This window comes from Eriocheir sinensis, chromosome 7 (assembly GCF_024679095.1).
Source record: "Eriocheir sinensis breed Jianghai 21 chromosome 7, ASM2467909v1, whole genome shotgun sequence".
Lineage (NCBI taxonomy): Eukaryota > Metazoa > Arthropoda > Malacostraca > Decapoda > Varunidae > Eriocheir > Eriocheir sinensis.
In genome coordinates, this window is record NC_066515.1 from 15,820,943 (window position 1) to 15,836,574 (window position 15,632).

A 15,632-nucleotide genomic window follows, 5' to 3' on the forward strand; every position below is an offset into this window, starting at 1 on the left:
AAACTCCTGTAATGGTGGTTTATACTCCTCCTATGAATGGGTTAAACTCATAGGATGGTTTAATCTGTGATGCTGGTTTAAACTCCCTTTGTGGACTATTTAACCTCCAAGGATGGTTTCAACATGTGTAGAGAGAGTGGATGAGTTCATGAAGGTTAGTCTGTCTGCTGTGATTGGCACAGATTTGGCTTTCACTGGTAGCCTGGGAACATATAGCCCCAGGTCTTTCTCTGCATCTTTGGTGGACAGTGGAGTGTTTCCCATGTGGTATTGGTATGCTGGATTTCCCCTCCCAAGTTGCATGGCTTTACATATTTCTTCATTGAATTATAGCAGCCACATTTTGCTCCATTCCTGTAGCTTGGTGATGTCTTCTTGAGGGAAACCCGCAGTCAAGGAGTTAAGAGGGTGGAGTTATCACCAAGGATAGCATTGTGTAACAGCTGATTAGGTGAACGAGTTGATAATAAATGCAGTTCGTAGTCTGTTATATGATGCCAGAAAATAAACTTGAGTAGATAAGACACATTAATGAGTATCTGTTCTTCACTTTCACTTCTTTATGCCTCCATGGTGCAGTGATTAGCTTGCCTTTGTATGAATCTGGGGGCCTGGGTTCATCACCGCTTTTCTTTCTCTATTTCCTCATTCATTTTCTCTTTTTCCTTATTTTTTCCTTTTCCTTTCCATTTCTTCTCTTGATTTCTTTTTCCTCTTTCCTCCTGGCCACAACTCCATGGGCTTGGGTTTGAATCCTGGTCAAGGTATTAATCGGGGGTTGTGTCCCGTCTCCTGGGGTCTGTTCCCTTCTATAACTCCTTCCCCTCCTGTCTCTCTCCGGCATATGACCACAGATGTTGCGCCGACTAAACAAAACTTTCCAACTTTTCAATCCTGGCCAGGGCAGTCAGCACTTTTCCTTCTCTATTTCCTCATTCATTTTCTCTTTTTTCCGTATTTTTTTCTTTTCCTTTCCATTTCTTCTCTTTATTTCTATTTCCTCTTTCCTCTGTGGTCTAGTGGTTAGCGTGCCTGGCCGCTACTCCTTGGGCCTGAGTTTGAATCCTGGTCTGGGCAGTCGGCACTTTGCTTTCTATTTCCTCATTCATTTTCTCTTTTTTTCCTTATTTTTTCCTTTTCATTTCTTCTTTATCTTTTTCCTCTTTCCTCCGTGGTCTAGTGGTTAGCGTGCCTGGCCGCTACTCCTTGGGCCTGAGTTCGAACCCTGGTCTGGGCAGTTGGCGTGCAGCTCACCCATTGATTCTCCTTAACGTGTGTGGTTCTGAACTAAATGCTTTCTATATATGGCAATATGAACCATAGTCACCAGTTTCCGTGTGCTCTGTATCTTTCATTATTTACCGAGAAAAACACGAAAGGATGTTGATTTTCTGTAATGTGTGTGGTTCTGAACTAAATGCTTTCTATATATGGCCACATGAACCATAGTCACTAGTGTCCGTGTGCTCTGTATCTTTCATTATTTACCGAGAAAAACACGAAAGCACGTCGATTTTCCGTAATTTCTGCATGGTTCTGAACTACTAGATACTTTTTATTTTTATTTATTTATTATTATTTATTTTTTTACAGCAGAGGAGTCAGTTCAAGGGTAACAAATGTGAAAAAAAAGCCTGCTACTCACTGCTCCTATAAAGAGTTAGAGGAGTGGCCGAAAGATAGGTCAATTTCAGGAGGCAACACAAACCATAGTCACTAATATCTATGTGTGCTCCTCCTTTTCGGGCTGGTTGATAAATGGGTACCTGGGGACACCTTGGGAAGATAAACTGTGGTAACCCGGATGTCACACTGGCCCTACGTCCCGGGGTAATGGGTTCTTTCACGCCACAAACTCAAGGTAGTGTGATAGAGATGAGCTCCGAGGCAACACACAGTTATAGCGTATTCCCCCCACCTCTTAACTTTGTCATCCTTTGTTTTCCTTTACCTGTTTTCTACTCCACCTTTAATCCTCCTTTACATTTCACTCCTTATTTTCACCATCCTGTTAAATCCATTCTTGTTATTTGTTTTCCTTGTTCGTATACATCCTCCCTTTCTTTCTGTCTCTTTCTCTCTCTCTCTCTCTCTCTCTCTCTCTCTCTCTCTCTCTCTCTCTCTCTCCACTCACCATCCACCCACCCCACTCATCCACCCACTTACTCACTCATCCTGCCTACTTACTCACTCATCTACCTACTTACTCACTACCATCCACCCACCACTCACTCCACTCATCCACCTCACTCCACTCACCACTCACTCATCTACCTACTTACTCACTCATCTACCTACTTACTCACTCATCTACCTACTTACTCACTCATCTACCTACTTACTCACTCATCTACCTACTTACTCACTCATCTGCCTACTTACTCACTCATCTACCTACTCACCATCCACTCCACCCCATCTCACTCCCACTCACTCATCTACCCACTTCCACTCATCTGCCTCACTCCCACTCACCTACCATCCACTCATCTACCACTCCACTCATCTACCCACTCACTCACTCATCCACCCACTCCACCCACTCATCCACCCACCATCCACCCACCCCACCATCTACCCACTCACCACTCATCTACCTCACTCATCTGCCTACTTACTCACTCATCTACCTACTTACTCACTCATCTACCTACTTACTCACTCATCTACCTACTTACTCACTCATCTACCCACTCACTCACTCATCTACCTACTCACTCACTCATCTACCTACTCACTCACTCATCTACCTACTTACTCACTCATCTACCTACTTACTCACTCATCTACCTACTTACTCACTCATCTACCTACTCACTCACTCATCTACCTACTCACTCACTCATCTACCTACTTACTCATCTACCTACTCACTCACTCATCTACCCACTCACTCACTCATCTACCTACTTACTCACTCATCTACCTACTCACTCACTCATCTACCTACTCACTCACTCATCTACCTACTTACTCACTCATCTACCTACTTACTCACTCATCTACCTACTTACTCACTCATCTACCTACTTACTCACTCATCTACCTACTTACTCACTCATCTACCCACTCACTCACTCATCTACCCACTCACTCACTCATCTACCTACTTACTCATCTACCTACTTACATACTCACTTTACAAAGGAAGAGAGGAGGAAGCATAGAAGAAGAGAATGATTTAGAATAGGAGACTAACATGAAAGAAGAGAAGGGTTGTAGAAAGATAGAGGAAAGGGAAAGGACAAGAAAAAGGGAAAAAAAAAGAGACCTATCCATCACCTTCTTCATCTCTCTTCCACAGGTGACGTAGTAGATTCCACCTCCGCCTCCGCCTTATCATCCTCGGCATCCACCCCAGAGCACGCCATCATGCCTGCGGTGGGGGAGCAGGCAGGCGTTCGCAGCCCCGACCAGAAGGAATTCACTGTCGCAACGCCGCACGAGTTTGTCAAGAAGTTTGGCGGCAAGAAGGTTATCACAAGGGTATGTTTGTGTGTGTGTTTGTTTGTGTGTTCTTACCCAATTCTTACCTAGTTTAATGTTTATAGGATTGAGCAGTCTTGCATTGTCCAGATATTTAACCCGGTAGCAGCGACTGGCCAAATTTGTGGCTTTATTGTGAACCAGCGACAGGCCAAATTTTTGCCATGTTATAAACCCCCCAAAATAGATGATGCATAAACTGATCACAAATGCGTTGATATATATTGTGAAATGGTTTGTGTGAGTGATGATTTTTTCTTTTTTTGCTTAGAGGGGCCTTTAACCTGGTAGCTGTGGGGATCATGTTTCTAAAAGGTCCCTCTAAGCAAGAAAAATGAGAAAAAATCATCACTTACACAAACCATTTCATTATATATAAACGCATTTGTGATCAGTTTATGTATAATCTATTTTTGGGTGTTTATATCATGGCAAAAATTTGGTCGTTCGCTGGTTCACGGTAAAGCCACGAATTTGGCCCGTCGTTGCTACCAGGTTAAGAAACGCGATCCCTGCAGCTACCGGGTTAAACCATTTTGTCATACCATTCTTTAAATTTGTGAACGCTATTGACAGACAACTGCATTCCACTGATCAATGGCTCTATTCGGCAATCTGAAGTTCCTTACATCTTTATCGCCTCCCTTCTCAAATATTTTTCTGCCGTGTACTCTTGAAGTTAATTTCCCATGTGATATATATTCTTCTATGTCTATTTTTTTTTTTTTTGTGTGTGTGTGTGTGTTGGAAAAGAAAGAGGAAGAGGAAGTAAGATATGTAAGAAGTTATGGGAAGAAGATGGGGGAAGGTGGTTGGGGAGAAAGATAGAGAAAGGAAGATGGGGGAAGAAGATGGGGGAAGAAGATGGGGGAAGAAGATGGGGTAAGGAGATGATGATGGGGTAAGGAGATGATGATGGGGTAAGGAGATGATGATGGGGTAAGGAGATGATGATGGGGTAAGGAGATGATGATGGGGTAAGGAGATGATGATGGGGTAAGGAGATGATGATGGGGTAAGGAGATGATGATGGGGTAAGGAGATGATGATGGGGAAAGAAGATGATGATGGGGAAAGAGATGATGATGGGGAAAGATGATGATGATGGGGAAAGAAGATGATGATGGGGGAAAGAGATGATGATGGGGGAAGGAAAATGATAATGGGAGTTAGAAGATGATGGGAGTTAGAAGATGATGGGAGTTAGAAGATGATGGGAGTTAGAAGACGATGGGAGTTAGAAGACGATGGGAGTTAGAAGACGATGGGAGTTAGAAGACCATGGGAGTTAGAAGACCATGGGAGTTAGAAGACGATGGGAGTTAGAAGACGATGGGAGTTGGAAGCCGATGGGAGTTGGAAGCCGATGGGGGTTGGAAGCCGATGGGGGTTGGAAGCCGATGGGAGTTGGAAGCCGATGGGAGTTGGAAGCCGATGGGAGTTGGAAGCCGATGGGAGTTGGAAGCCGATGGGAGTTGGAAGCCGATGGGAGTTGGAAGCCGATGGGAGTTGGAAGCCGATGGGAGTTGGAAGCCGATGGGAGTTGGAAGCCGATGGGAGTTAGAAGCCGATGGGGGTTAGAAGACGATGGGAGTTAGAAGACAATGGGAGTTAGAAGAAGATGATGGGGGTTAGAAGAAGAGGAAGATGATGGGGGTTAGAAGAGGAAGACGATGGGGGTTAGAAGAGGAAGACGATGGGGGTTAGAAGAGGAAGACGATGGGAGTTAGAAGAGGAAGACGATGGGGGTTAGAAGAGGAAGATGGGGCTCACCTATACAACATTATCCTACCTCCTCCTCCTCTCCTCTCCTTCAGGGTTGTCAGGTTCATCCTCTCCAGTCTTTCCTCATAAGTGTAATCTCTTAAAACCCATCTCATAGTAGCCCTTTGCACTCTTTCAACCCTCTTAATATGTGTTTTCAAATGGGGATTACAAACTACTAATGCATGTTCTAGAGGTGGTCTTATATATGGTGTGATTATCTTCCTCACCATATCCTCACTTATGTATGTCAAGGCCACTCCCATGTTTACTAATAGTGTATTTATAACCATTCTTTGTGTGTGTGTGTGTGTGTGGGTGTTTGTGTAAATAGTTTGGGGAGGAAAGGAGAGAGGAGGAAAGAACAGGAGAAGGAGTGAAAGGTTAGAGAAGGAAGGGAGGAGGGGGAGGAGGAGGAAATGAGGGAAAAATGAAGTGTTTGAAAAGGAAAAGGAGGAAGAGGAGGAGGAGAGAAAGAGAGGATAGGGGAAGGAAAAGATGAAGGATTTTTGAAGGAAGAAGAAGGAAATGGAGGAGGAAGAGGAAACCATGGAAAGATGAAGTGTTTGAAAAGGAAAAGGAGGAAAGAGAGAGAGGAGAGGATAGGTAAAGGAAAAGATGAAGGATTTTTGAAGGAAGAAGAAGGAAATGGAAGAGGAAATCAGGGAAAGATGAAGTGTTTGAAAAGGAAAAGGAGGAAAGAGAGAGAGGAGAGGATAGGTAAAGGAAAAGATGAAGGATTTTTTAAGGAAGAAGAAGGAAATGGAGGAGGAAGAGGAAACCATGGAAAGATGAAGTGTTTGAAAAGGAGGAGAAGGAGAGGATAGGGCAAGGAAGAGAGGAGGAGAAGAAAGGGAGGAAAGGAATTGTTCAAGGAGGAAAGGAGAGGAAAAAGGGATAAATAAAGAAGAAGGAAGGGAGAAAGAGGAGGAAGGAAGCATTAGACACAGATAATACCAAGAAAACCAGGCAAGAAAAACAGAAAATAGGAAAATGGAATGAAAAATAATTGCCTTAGCCTTGCCTGGTCATGCTGATAAGGGTGAAGGGGGTCAGTCTAGCCTGGTCATGCTTCTGAATGTGAAAATATGAGAAGGTTGTACCAGTCATGCTTGCAGAGATGTTTATTTGTATATCTTGGCGACTTTCCAACAACAAATACACTAATGATAAGGGTTCTACTGATACTACTACTACTACTACTACTACTACTACTACTACTACTACTACTTTTAATCTTGGTGTGTATATTGGAGAAAGAGGAAGAGGAGAAAGAGGAAGAGGAAGAAAGATAGGGGAAGAAGATGGAGGAAGAAGATATATAGGGGAAGAAGAAAATGAGGGGAGATGATGAGGAGGAGGAAGATGAAGATGAAGAGGAAGATAGGAGGAAGATGAAGATAGGAGAAAGATGAAGATAGGAGAAAGAGGAAGATAGGAGGAAGATGAAGATAGGAGGAAGATGAAGATAGGAGGAAGATGAAGATAGGAGGAAGAGGAAGATAGGAGGAAGAGGAAGATAGGAGGAAGAGGAAGATAGGAGGAAGAGGAAGATAGGAGGAAGAGGAAGATAGGAGGAAGATGAAGATAGGAGAAAGATGAAGATGGGAGAAAGAGGATGATGGGAGAAAGAGGATGATGGGAGAAAGAGGATGATGGGAGAAAGAGGATGATGGGAGAAAGAGGAAGATGGGAGAAAGAGGAAGATGGGAGAAAGAGGAAGATGGGAGAAAGAGGAAGATGGGAGAAAGAGGAAGATGGGAGAAAGAGGAAGATGGGAGAAAGAGGAAGATGGGAGAAAGAGGATGATGGGAGAAAGAGGATGATGGGAGAAAGAGGAAGATGGGAGAAAGATGAAGATGGGAGAAAGATGAAGATGGGAGAAAGATGAAGATGGGAGAAAGATGAAGATGGGAGAAAGATGAAGATGGGAGAAAGATGAAGATGGGAGGAAGATGAAGATGGGAGGAAGATGAAGATGGGAGGAAGATGAAGATGGGAGGAAGATGAAGATGGGAGGAAGATGAAGATGGGAGGAAGATGAAGATGGGAGGAAGATGAAGATGGGAGGAAGATGAAGATGGGAGGAAGAGGAAGATGGGACGAAGAGGAAGATGGGACAAAGAGGAAGATGGGACAAAGAGGAAGATGGGACAAAGAGGAAGATGGGACAAAGAGGAAGATGGGACAAAGAGGAAGATGGGAAAAAGAGGAAGAAAAAATGGGAGAAAGAGAAAGATAGGAGAAATAAGAGATAGGAAGAGGAAGAAGATAGGGAAGAAGATGGGTGTGTGTAAATGTGCGTTCAGGGTTACTTGCATCTTTACATAAACAGATGAATGAAAGGGCTCCAGGATGTGATCTATTTATCTTGTTAGACTTTCCTTTTCTGGCTGTGGGAAAGTGTGTGTGTGTGAGTGTGTGTGTGTGTGTGTGTGTGTGTGTGTGTGTGTGTGTGTAGGTGATTGATATATGTGTGTATGTGTGTGTCTATGTATGGCTTTATCTGTCTGTGTGTCTTCTGTCCGTAAGGTTATAATATATGTTTTTGTGTATCTGAGAGAGAGAGAGAGAGAGAGAGTGTGTGTGTGTGTGTGTGTGTGTGTGTGTGTGTGTAGCAGATTAGCATGTGTGTGTATGTGTAGGAAATTGATATGTGTGTGTGTGTGTGTGTGTGTGTGTGTGTGTGTGTGTGTGTATCGGCCTGTATGCCTTCTGTCCATAAGGTTATAATGTACGATTTTTTTTTTTTTGTGTGTGTGTGTGTGTTTATGTGCGTATGTGATGAGCTGTGTGTGTGTGTGTTGGAGATTGGTATGTGTGTGTGTGTGTATGTATGTCTGTATCTGCCTGTATGTGTTATTTCCCTAAGGTCATAATTTTATTTATTTATTTATTTATTTATTTATTTATTTATTTATTTTTTTTTGTGTGTGTGTGTGTGTGTCTGTATGTGATGAGGTGTGTGTGTGTGTGTCTGTATTTTCTCTCTTACTGAAGGTTATATGTTTCAAGGCGCTCTCTCTATTTCCAAGCTCATCTTATATAATACTGCCATGTTATTTCTTCATCTGCTTCGTAACTCTCACCTCCTCCCTTTTTTTTACGGTAACTTGATCAGCTTAAAGAAAAAACAAGTAGATCTAAAAAGAAGTCCGCCAATGTAGGATGTTCTGACTTTCACCTTTCTGCTTCGTAATCTTTTTTTTTTAGGCCTGTTTCTGCATCTTGTCACCTGTTTTATTTGTTTATTTTTACTTCGACGGCAATAAAACCAACTCAAGGGCAAAAGAAACTATAAAAAAATTTGTCTGATGTAGAATTTTTTGCCCCCTTCCTCCCTTCCTTCCTTCCTTCCTCCTCGTCTCAAGGTCAAAAGGAGAAAAACACAGCAACAAAAAAAGGCCTATATAATTTTCTGATCTCTCTCCTTCCTCCTCTCTTTCCAGGAACAAAAAAGGCCTGTATAATTTTCTGATCTCTCTCCTTCCTCCTCTCTTTCCAGGAACAAAAAAGGCCTGTATAATTTTCTGATCTCTCTCCTTCCTCCTCTCTTTCCAGGAACAAAAAAGGCCTGTATAATTTTCTGATCTCTCTCCTTCCTCCTCTCTTTCCAGGAACAAAAAAGGCCTATATAATTTTCTGATCTCTCTCCTTCTTCCTCTCTTTCCAGGAACAAAAAAGGCCTGTATAATTTTCTGACCCCTCTCCTTCTTCCTCTCTTTCCAGGTACAAAAAAGGCCTATATAATTTTCTGACCCCTCTCCTTCCTCCTCTCTTTCCAGGAACAAAAAAGGCTTATATAATTTTCAGACCCCTTTCTTTCCTCCTCTCTTTCCAGCTTGAGGTAGAAAATAAAGAAGGAAAAACAGTGAAGTCCTTTTGATATGTTTGATTTTCTGATCCTTTCCTTCCTCTCTTTTCATAACATAACGACAAAAAACAAACAAAATACAAAAAATCCCCCTCAATATATATATAATTTTCTGATACCTCTCCTTTCTCGGGTAAAAATAGAACAAAAAAAAACATTGAATTCATAGTTTTCTGAGCCCTTTCTTTCTTCCCCCTTACCAACTCAACAGCAAAAAAAACTACTTCAGTCCTTTCAATATATAGCTCTCTGACTCTCATCCTAGCTCCTCTCTTATGGGTTTAAAAGAACCAAAAAAAGCTCATTGAATTCATAGTTTACTGAACCCCTTTCCTTCTTCTCCCTTACCAACTCAACAGCAAATAAAACTACTTCAGTCCTTTCAATATATAGCTTTCTGACTCTCATCCTAGCTCCTCTCTTAAGGGTTTAAAAGAACCAAAAAAAGATCATTGAACCCATAGTTTTCTGACACCCTTTCTTTCTTCCCCCTTACCAACTCAACAGCAAAAAAAACTACTTCAGTCCTTTCAATATATAGCTTTCTGACTCTCATCCTACCTCCTCTCTTATGGGTTTAAAAGAACCAAAAAGAGCTCATTGAATCCATAGTTTTCTGACACCCTTTCTTCCTTCACTTCCAAACTCAAGAGCAAAAAAATGACAGTGAAGTCCTTTTGATATATAATTTTCTTACTCTTTTTCTTCCACCTCTCTCAAGGGTAAAAATGAGCAAAAACAGACTATTGGATCCATAGTTTTCTGCCCTCTTTCTTCCTTCTCTCTTCCCAACTCAAGAGCAAACAAAACCCAGTAAAGTCCTTTTGATATATATATTTTTTCACTCTTTCTTCCACCTCTCTCAAGGGTAAAAATGAGCAAAAACAGACCATTGAATCCATAGTTTTCTGACACCCTTTCTTCCTTCCCTGTTCCCAAACTCGACAGCATAAAAAAAACAGTAAAGTCCTTTCGATGTATAATTTTCAAACCTTTCTTCATCTCTTCGCAGCTCAGGGGTTAAAAAAGAAGAAAAAAACCCCATTGAATCCATAGTTTTCTGACACCCTTTCTTTCTTCCCTGTTCCCAAACTCGACAGCATAAAAAACCAGTAAAGTCCTTTCGATATATAATTTTCAGACCTTTCTTCATCTCTTCCCAGCTCAAGGGTAGAAAAGAACAAAAAAAGATCATTGAATTCATAGTTTTCTGCTCCTCTTTCTTCCTTCCCTCTTCCCAAACTCGACAGCAAAATGCCCCCAGTAAAGTCCTTTCGATATATAATTTTCAGACCTTTCTTCCTCTCTTCCCAGCTCAAGGGTAGAAAAGAACAAAAAAAGATCATTGAATTCATAGTTTTCTGCTCCTCTTTCTTCCTTCTCTCTTCCCAAACTCTATATAATTTTCATACCTTTCTTTATCTCTTTCCAGCCCAGGGGTTAAAAACAAAAAAAGATCATTGAATTCATAGTTTTATGCTCCCCTTTTCTTCCTTCTCTCTTACCAAACTATATAATTTTCATACCTTTCTTTATCTCTTTCCAGCCCAGGGGTTAAAGAACAAAAAAGATCATTGAATTCATAGTTTCATGCTCCCCTTTTCTTCCTTCTCTCTTACCAAACTCAAGACCCCCCAAAAAACCAGTAAAGTTCTTTCGATATATAATTTTCTGATCCCTGTCCTTCCTCCCCTCGTCCCAGCTCAAGGGTAAAAAAAGAACAAAAAAGGACCATTGAATCCATTGTTTTCTGCTTCCCTTTCTTCTCTCTTACCAAACTCAAGACCCCAAAAAACCAGTAAAGTTCTTTCGATATATAATTTTCTGATCCCTGTCCTTCCTCCCCTCGTCCCAGCTCAAGGGTAAAAAAAGAACAAAAAAGGACCATTGAATCCATTGTTTTCTGCTTCCCTTTCTTCCTTCTCTCTTACCAAACTCAAGGCCCCCCAAAAAAACCTGTAAAGTCCTTTTGATATATTATTTTCTGATCCCTGTCCTTCCTCCCCTCGTCCCAGCTCAAGGGTAAAAAAGAACACACACAAAAAAGGACCACTGTTTTCATAGTTTTCTTTCCCCCCTTTCTTCCTTTTCTCCTCCCATCTCGACATCGAAAACAAACCCAGAAAAGTCCTCTAGATATGTAGTTTTCTGACCTCTCCTTTGTTCCACCTCTCGTCCCTCAGATTCTCATCGCCAACAATGGCATCGCGGCCGTCAAGTGCATGCGCAGTATACGGAAGTGGGCGTATGAGGTGTTCCGCAATGACCGAGCCTTCCACTTCATCGGTATGGTCACCCCGGAGGACCTTAAGGGTGAGTGCTAAGGCTTGTTGAAGGGGTAGGGTAGGTGTGCTTGTTGAAGGGTTAAGTGTGCTTGTTGAAGGTATTAGGGGATTGAGTACTAAGGAAAAGGGATTAAAAGGGGTTGAATGCTCTATAATAGGGTGAGAGAAACTGCCAAGCCGGGTATTGGAAGGGGTCGGGGAAGGTACTAGAGGATTGAGCATTAATGGAGAGGGGCTGAAAGGGGTTGAGTGCTGGGCTGAAAGGGGTTGAGTGCTTTATAGAGGGTTGTTTTAAATTGTCACACGGAACATGGAACAGTGTCTCAAATCATCATAGACTTAAGAGGGAATGTTGTCAAGTAATTAAAGACTTGTATACAGATTGTTAATGGGAACTAGGAAAATATTGATAGATGATAAAACAACTTGAAAAAAATTGTTCGATCATGAATACTTGAATGAAATACGTGTATGTAATTAAATAATGAAACTTTGAAGAAAATACACGTAGATAGATAATTAAAATGAATAAAAATGTAGATAGATGATTATAATAGATGGTAGAAAAGGTAGATAATGAAAACTTCAGAAATTTAGGTTTGTCTACAAGAGGCAAGTATTTAAAGATTTGTGTATGTAATTAAATAATGAAACTTTGAAGAAAATATACGTAGATAGATAATTAAAATGAATAAAAATGTAGATAGATTATAATAGATGGTAGAAAAGATAGATAATGAAAACTTATGAAATTTAGGTTTGTCTACAAGAGGCAAGTATTTAAAGATTCGTGTATGTAATTAAATAATGAAACTTTGAAGAAAATATACGTAGATAGATAATTAAAATGAATAAAAATGTAGAGAGATGATTATAATAAATGGTAGAAAAGATAGATAATGAAAACTTAAGAAATTTAGGTTTGTCTACAAGAGGCAAGTAATTAAAGATTCATGTACAGGTTGGTAATGAAAACTTTGAAGAAAATATTGATAGATGATAAAACAACTTGAAAATAATTTTAGATAATGAATACATGAATAAAATATAAGAGAATGAAACTTTAAAGAAAATGTACTTAGATAATGAAAATGAATAAAAACAAAAAATCTATAAAAAAATAGTTTGTTTATAAAAACCTAGAAAGCAATTTTGATAGATAAATGGGACCATGAAAAATATATATAGACAATAATGACAAACAACACACACACACACACACACACACACACACACACAGACACACACAATCACCTCAACCACCCTTAAACAAAACCCCCAAACCTCTTAAAACAACCCTCACATCCCCCCTCTAACACCCATCTCCCTCTACCCCATAGCTGGTGCCGAGTACATCAAGCTCGCTGATACAACCGTGTGGGTGCCGGGCGGTGCCAACAACAACAACTACGCCAACGTCAAGCTGATCCTGGACCTTGCGACGCGCTATGATGTTGACGGTGTGTGGGCTGGCTGGGGACATGCCTCCGAGTACCCTGAGCTGCCTGGTGGGTACTGGAAGGGGTCTGAGAGGGTACTGGGGACTGAGAAATAAGGGAAAAGGAATGAGAGATAGGGTTGGAAAGGGTACAGGGATCATGTAGTATGGAAATAAGAGTGGAAGAAAGGCAAGGTGGGTACTGGAAGGGATCTGAGAGGGTACTGGGGACTAGGGAAAAGGTATGAAAAAGGGTTGGAAAGGGTACTGGGATCATGTACTAAGAAAAAAAGTGATGAAAAAGGTAAATAAAACGTCAGGTAGGTACTGGAAGGGGTCTGAGAGGGTGCTGGGGGACTGATTAATAGCCTAAGGGAAAAGGGATTAGAAAGGGTATTTGGATTATGTAGTAACAAGTAAGGAAAGGTAAGTTAAGTTAGTGTAGTAGAGGATTGAAAGAAGATTGATGGCTCGCTTTAAAGTTTTTCCGTGTGTGTGTTTCCAGCCAAGCTCCACAAGAACGGAATAGCCTTCATCGGGCCCCCGGAGAAGGCCATGTGGGCGCTCGGGGACAAGATAGCGTCAAGCATCGTGGCGCAGACGGCGGAGATCCCAACCCTGCCCTGGTCTGGCTCGGGTGAGTTCTCGTCCTGTCCAAACTTAGCCTGACAAAAATAAATCATCGTAAAAGTCATGTATGGATTCTCGGTAATGTCATTTATTATCTAACATACTGAACCCTTCCTCTGTTGTGTTTTGCTGTATGTTGCTTCTTATTCTGTGTTTGAAGATACCCTGAACTTAAGTATAACCCAAATAAGATCTTGCACCATGGTCTCAGAAAATTCATATATGGTCCCACAGTAATGGTACTATTTATCTAACATACTGAATCCTTCCTCTGTTGTTTTTTGCTGTGTGTTGCTGCCTATTGTATGCTTGAAGATACCCTGAACTTAACTATAACCCAAATAAGATCTTACACCATGGTCTCAGAAAATTCATATATGTTCCCACAGTAATGGTACTTATTATCTAACATACTGAATCCTTCCTCTATTGTTTTTTGCTGTGTTGCTGCCTATTCTGTGTTTGAAGATACCCTAAACTTAACCTAACTATAACCCAAATAAGATCTTACACCATGGTCTCAGAAAATTCATATATGCTCCCACAGTAATGGCACGTATTATCTAACATACTGAATCCTTCCTCTATTGCTTTTTGCTGTATGTTGCTGCCTATTGTATGTTTGAAGATACCCTAAACTTAACCTAACTATAACCCAAATAAATTCTTACACCATGGTCTCAGAAAATTCATATATGCTCCCACAGTAATGGCACGTATTATCTAACATAACCCTTCCTCTGTTGCTTTTTGCTGTATGTTGCTGCCTATTCTGTGGTTGAAGATACCCTGAACTTAACCTAACCAAAACATATTCTTACCCAGTGCCCCCTGACAATTCATAAATCCTCCCTCAGTAATGGCAGTAACCAAATCTAACCCTCCCTAACCTGTACATTACCAAGCCAATACATAATTTAATCTACATTATCTAACCTTACCTTACTTAGCCTTACCTAACCTTACCCTACCTTACTTAACCCTTCCTTACTTAACCCTACCTAACCTTACCTTACCTTACCTTACCTGAGCTAACCTAACCTTACCTAACCTTACCTAACCTTACCTAACCTAACCTAACCTAACTTTACCTAACCTTACTTTACCTAACCTAACCTTACCTAACCTTACCTTACCTTACCTTACCTTACCTTACCTAACCTTACCTAACCTTACCTTACCTTACCTAACCTAACCTTACCTAACCTAACCTAACCTTACCTTACCTTACCTTACCTTACCTAACCTTACCTAACCTAACCTAACCCTGCCTTACCTTACCTAACCCTGCCTTACCTTACCTAACTCTACCTTACCTTACCTAGCCCAACTTCACCTAACCTTACCCACTTCACCTAACTTTGCTTTACCTAACCTCACCTAACCTCACCTAACTTTGCTTTACCTAACCTCACCTAACCTCATCTAACCTCATCTAACCTCACCTAACTTTGCTTTACCTAACCTCACCTAACCTCATCTAACCTCATCTAACCTCACCTAACTTTGCTTTACCTAACCTCACCTCACCTAACCTCATCCTTTTCCCCATTCTGCAGGCCTCAAGGCAGACCTGAGTGAGGGCAGTGAGGGGCCCAAGCTAAAGATACCGCATGACCTCTACAAGAAGGGGTGTGTGGAGAATGTGGAGGAGGCGCTGACGGCTGCACGGAAGATCGGCTTTCCCGTCATGATCAAGGCCTCGGAGGGCGGCGGAGGGAAGGGCATCAGGAAGGTGGAGACGGAGGACAACTTTCCCGCCCTCTTCCGACAAGTGAGTCATGTTTTTTTCATTTCATCGTATTTTTTATTTTAGTCGTGGGTGACTTTTTTTTATTTTTCATTAGGTGATGGTTAGGTTAGGGCGGTGGAGGAAAGGGGAGGACAGCTTTCTGGCTCTCCTCCGACAATTGAGTGTTTTTTTTTTGTGTGTGTGTGTGTGTGTGTGTGTGGTTCTTCTGACAAGTTTTAGCATTTTTTTTTATTCTGTTAATTTTTTCCCTGATGCTTTTTTTTTTAATGTTTCTCCTAATATTCTTCTGTCTTAGTTTTTATCTGTCTTTGTTTTTTATTTTGTAGTTTTTATGGAGAGTCTAAATGTCAGGGAATAGATTGTCATTGAGGAAATAACATTGAAAGACTGAAATAGAGGAAA

At 41.2% G+C, this 15,632-nt stretch overlaps 1 protein-coding gene across 14 annotated transcripts in view; it reads left to right on the top strand.

Moving 5' to 3' along the window:
- The window catches only part of LOC126993053 (acetyl-CoA carboxylase-like), a 101,276-nt gene that overhangs the window by 11,731 nt on the left and 73,913 nt on the right, over window positions 1–15,632 (top strand). For all 14 annotated transcript variants that reach the window (XM_050851877.1, XM_050851905.1, XM_050851888.1 and 11 more), the window contains 5 exons: window positions 3,305–3,486; window positions 11,308–11,437; window positions 12,750–12,917; window positions 13,353–13,484; window positions 15,037–15,251. In XM_050851877.1, the coding sequence (XP_050707834.1) occupies window positions 3,305–3,486; window positions 11,308–11,437; window positions 12,750–12,917; window positions 13,353–13,484; window positions 15,037–15,251 (827 nt within the window). The remainder of the gene's footprint in view (window positions 1–3,304; window positions 3,487–11,307; window positions 11,438–12,749; window positions 12,918–13,352; window positions 13,485–15,036; window positions 15,252–15,632) is intronic.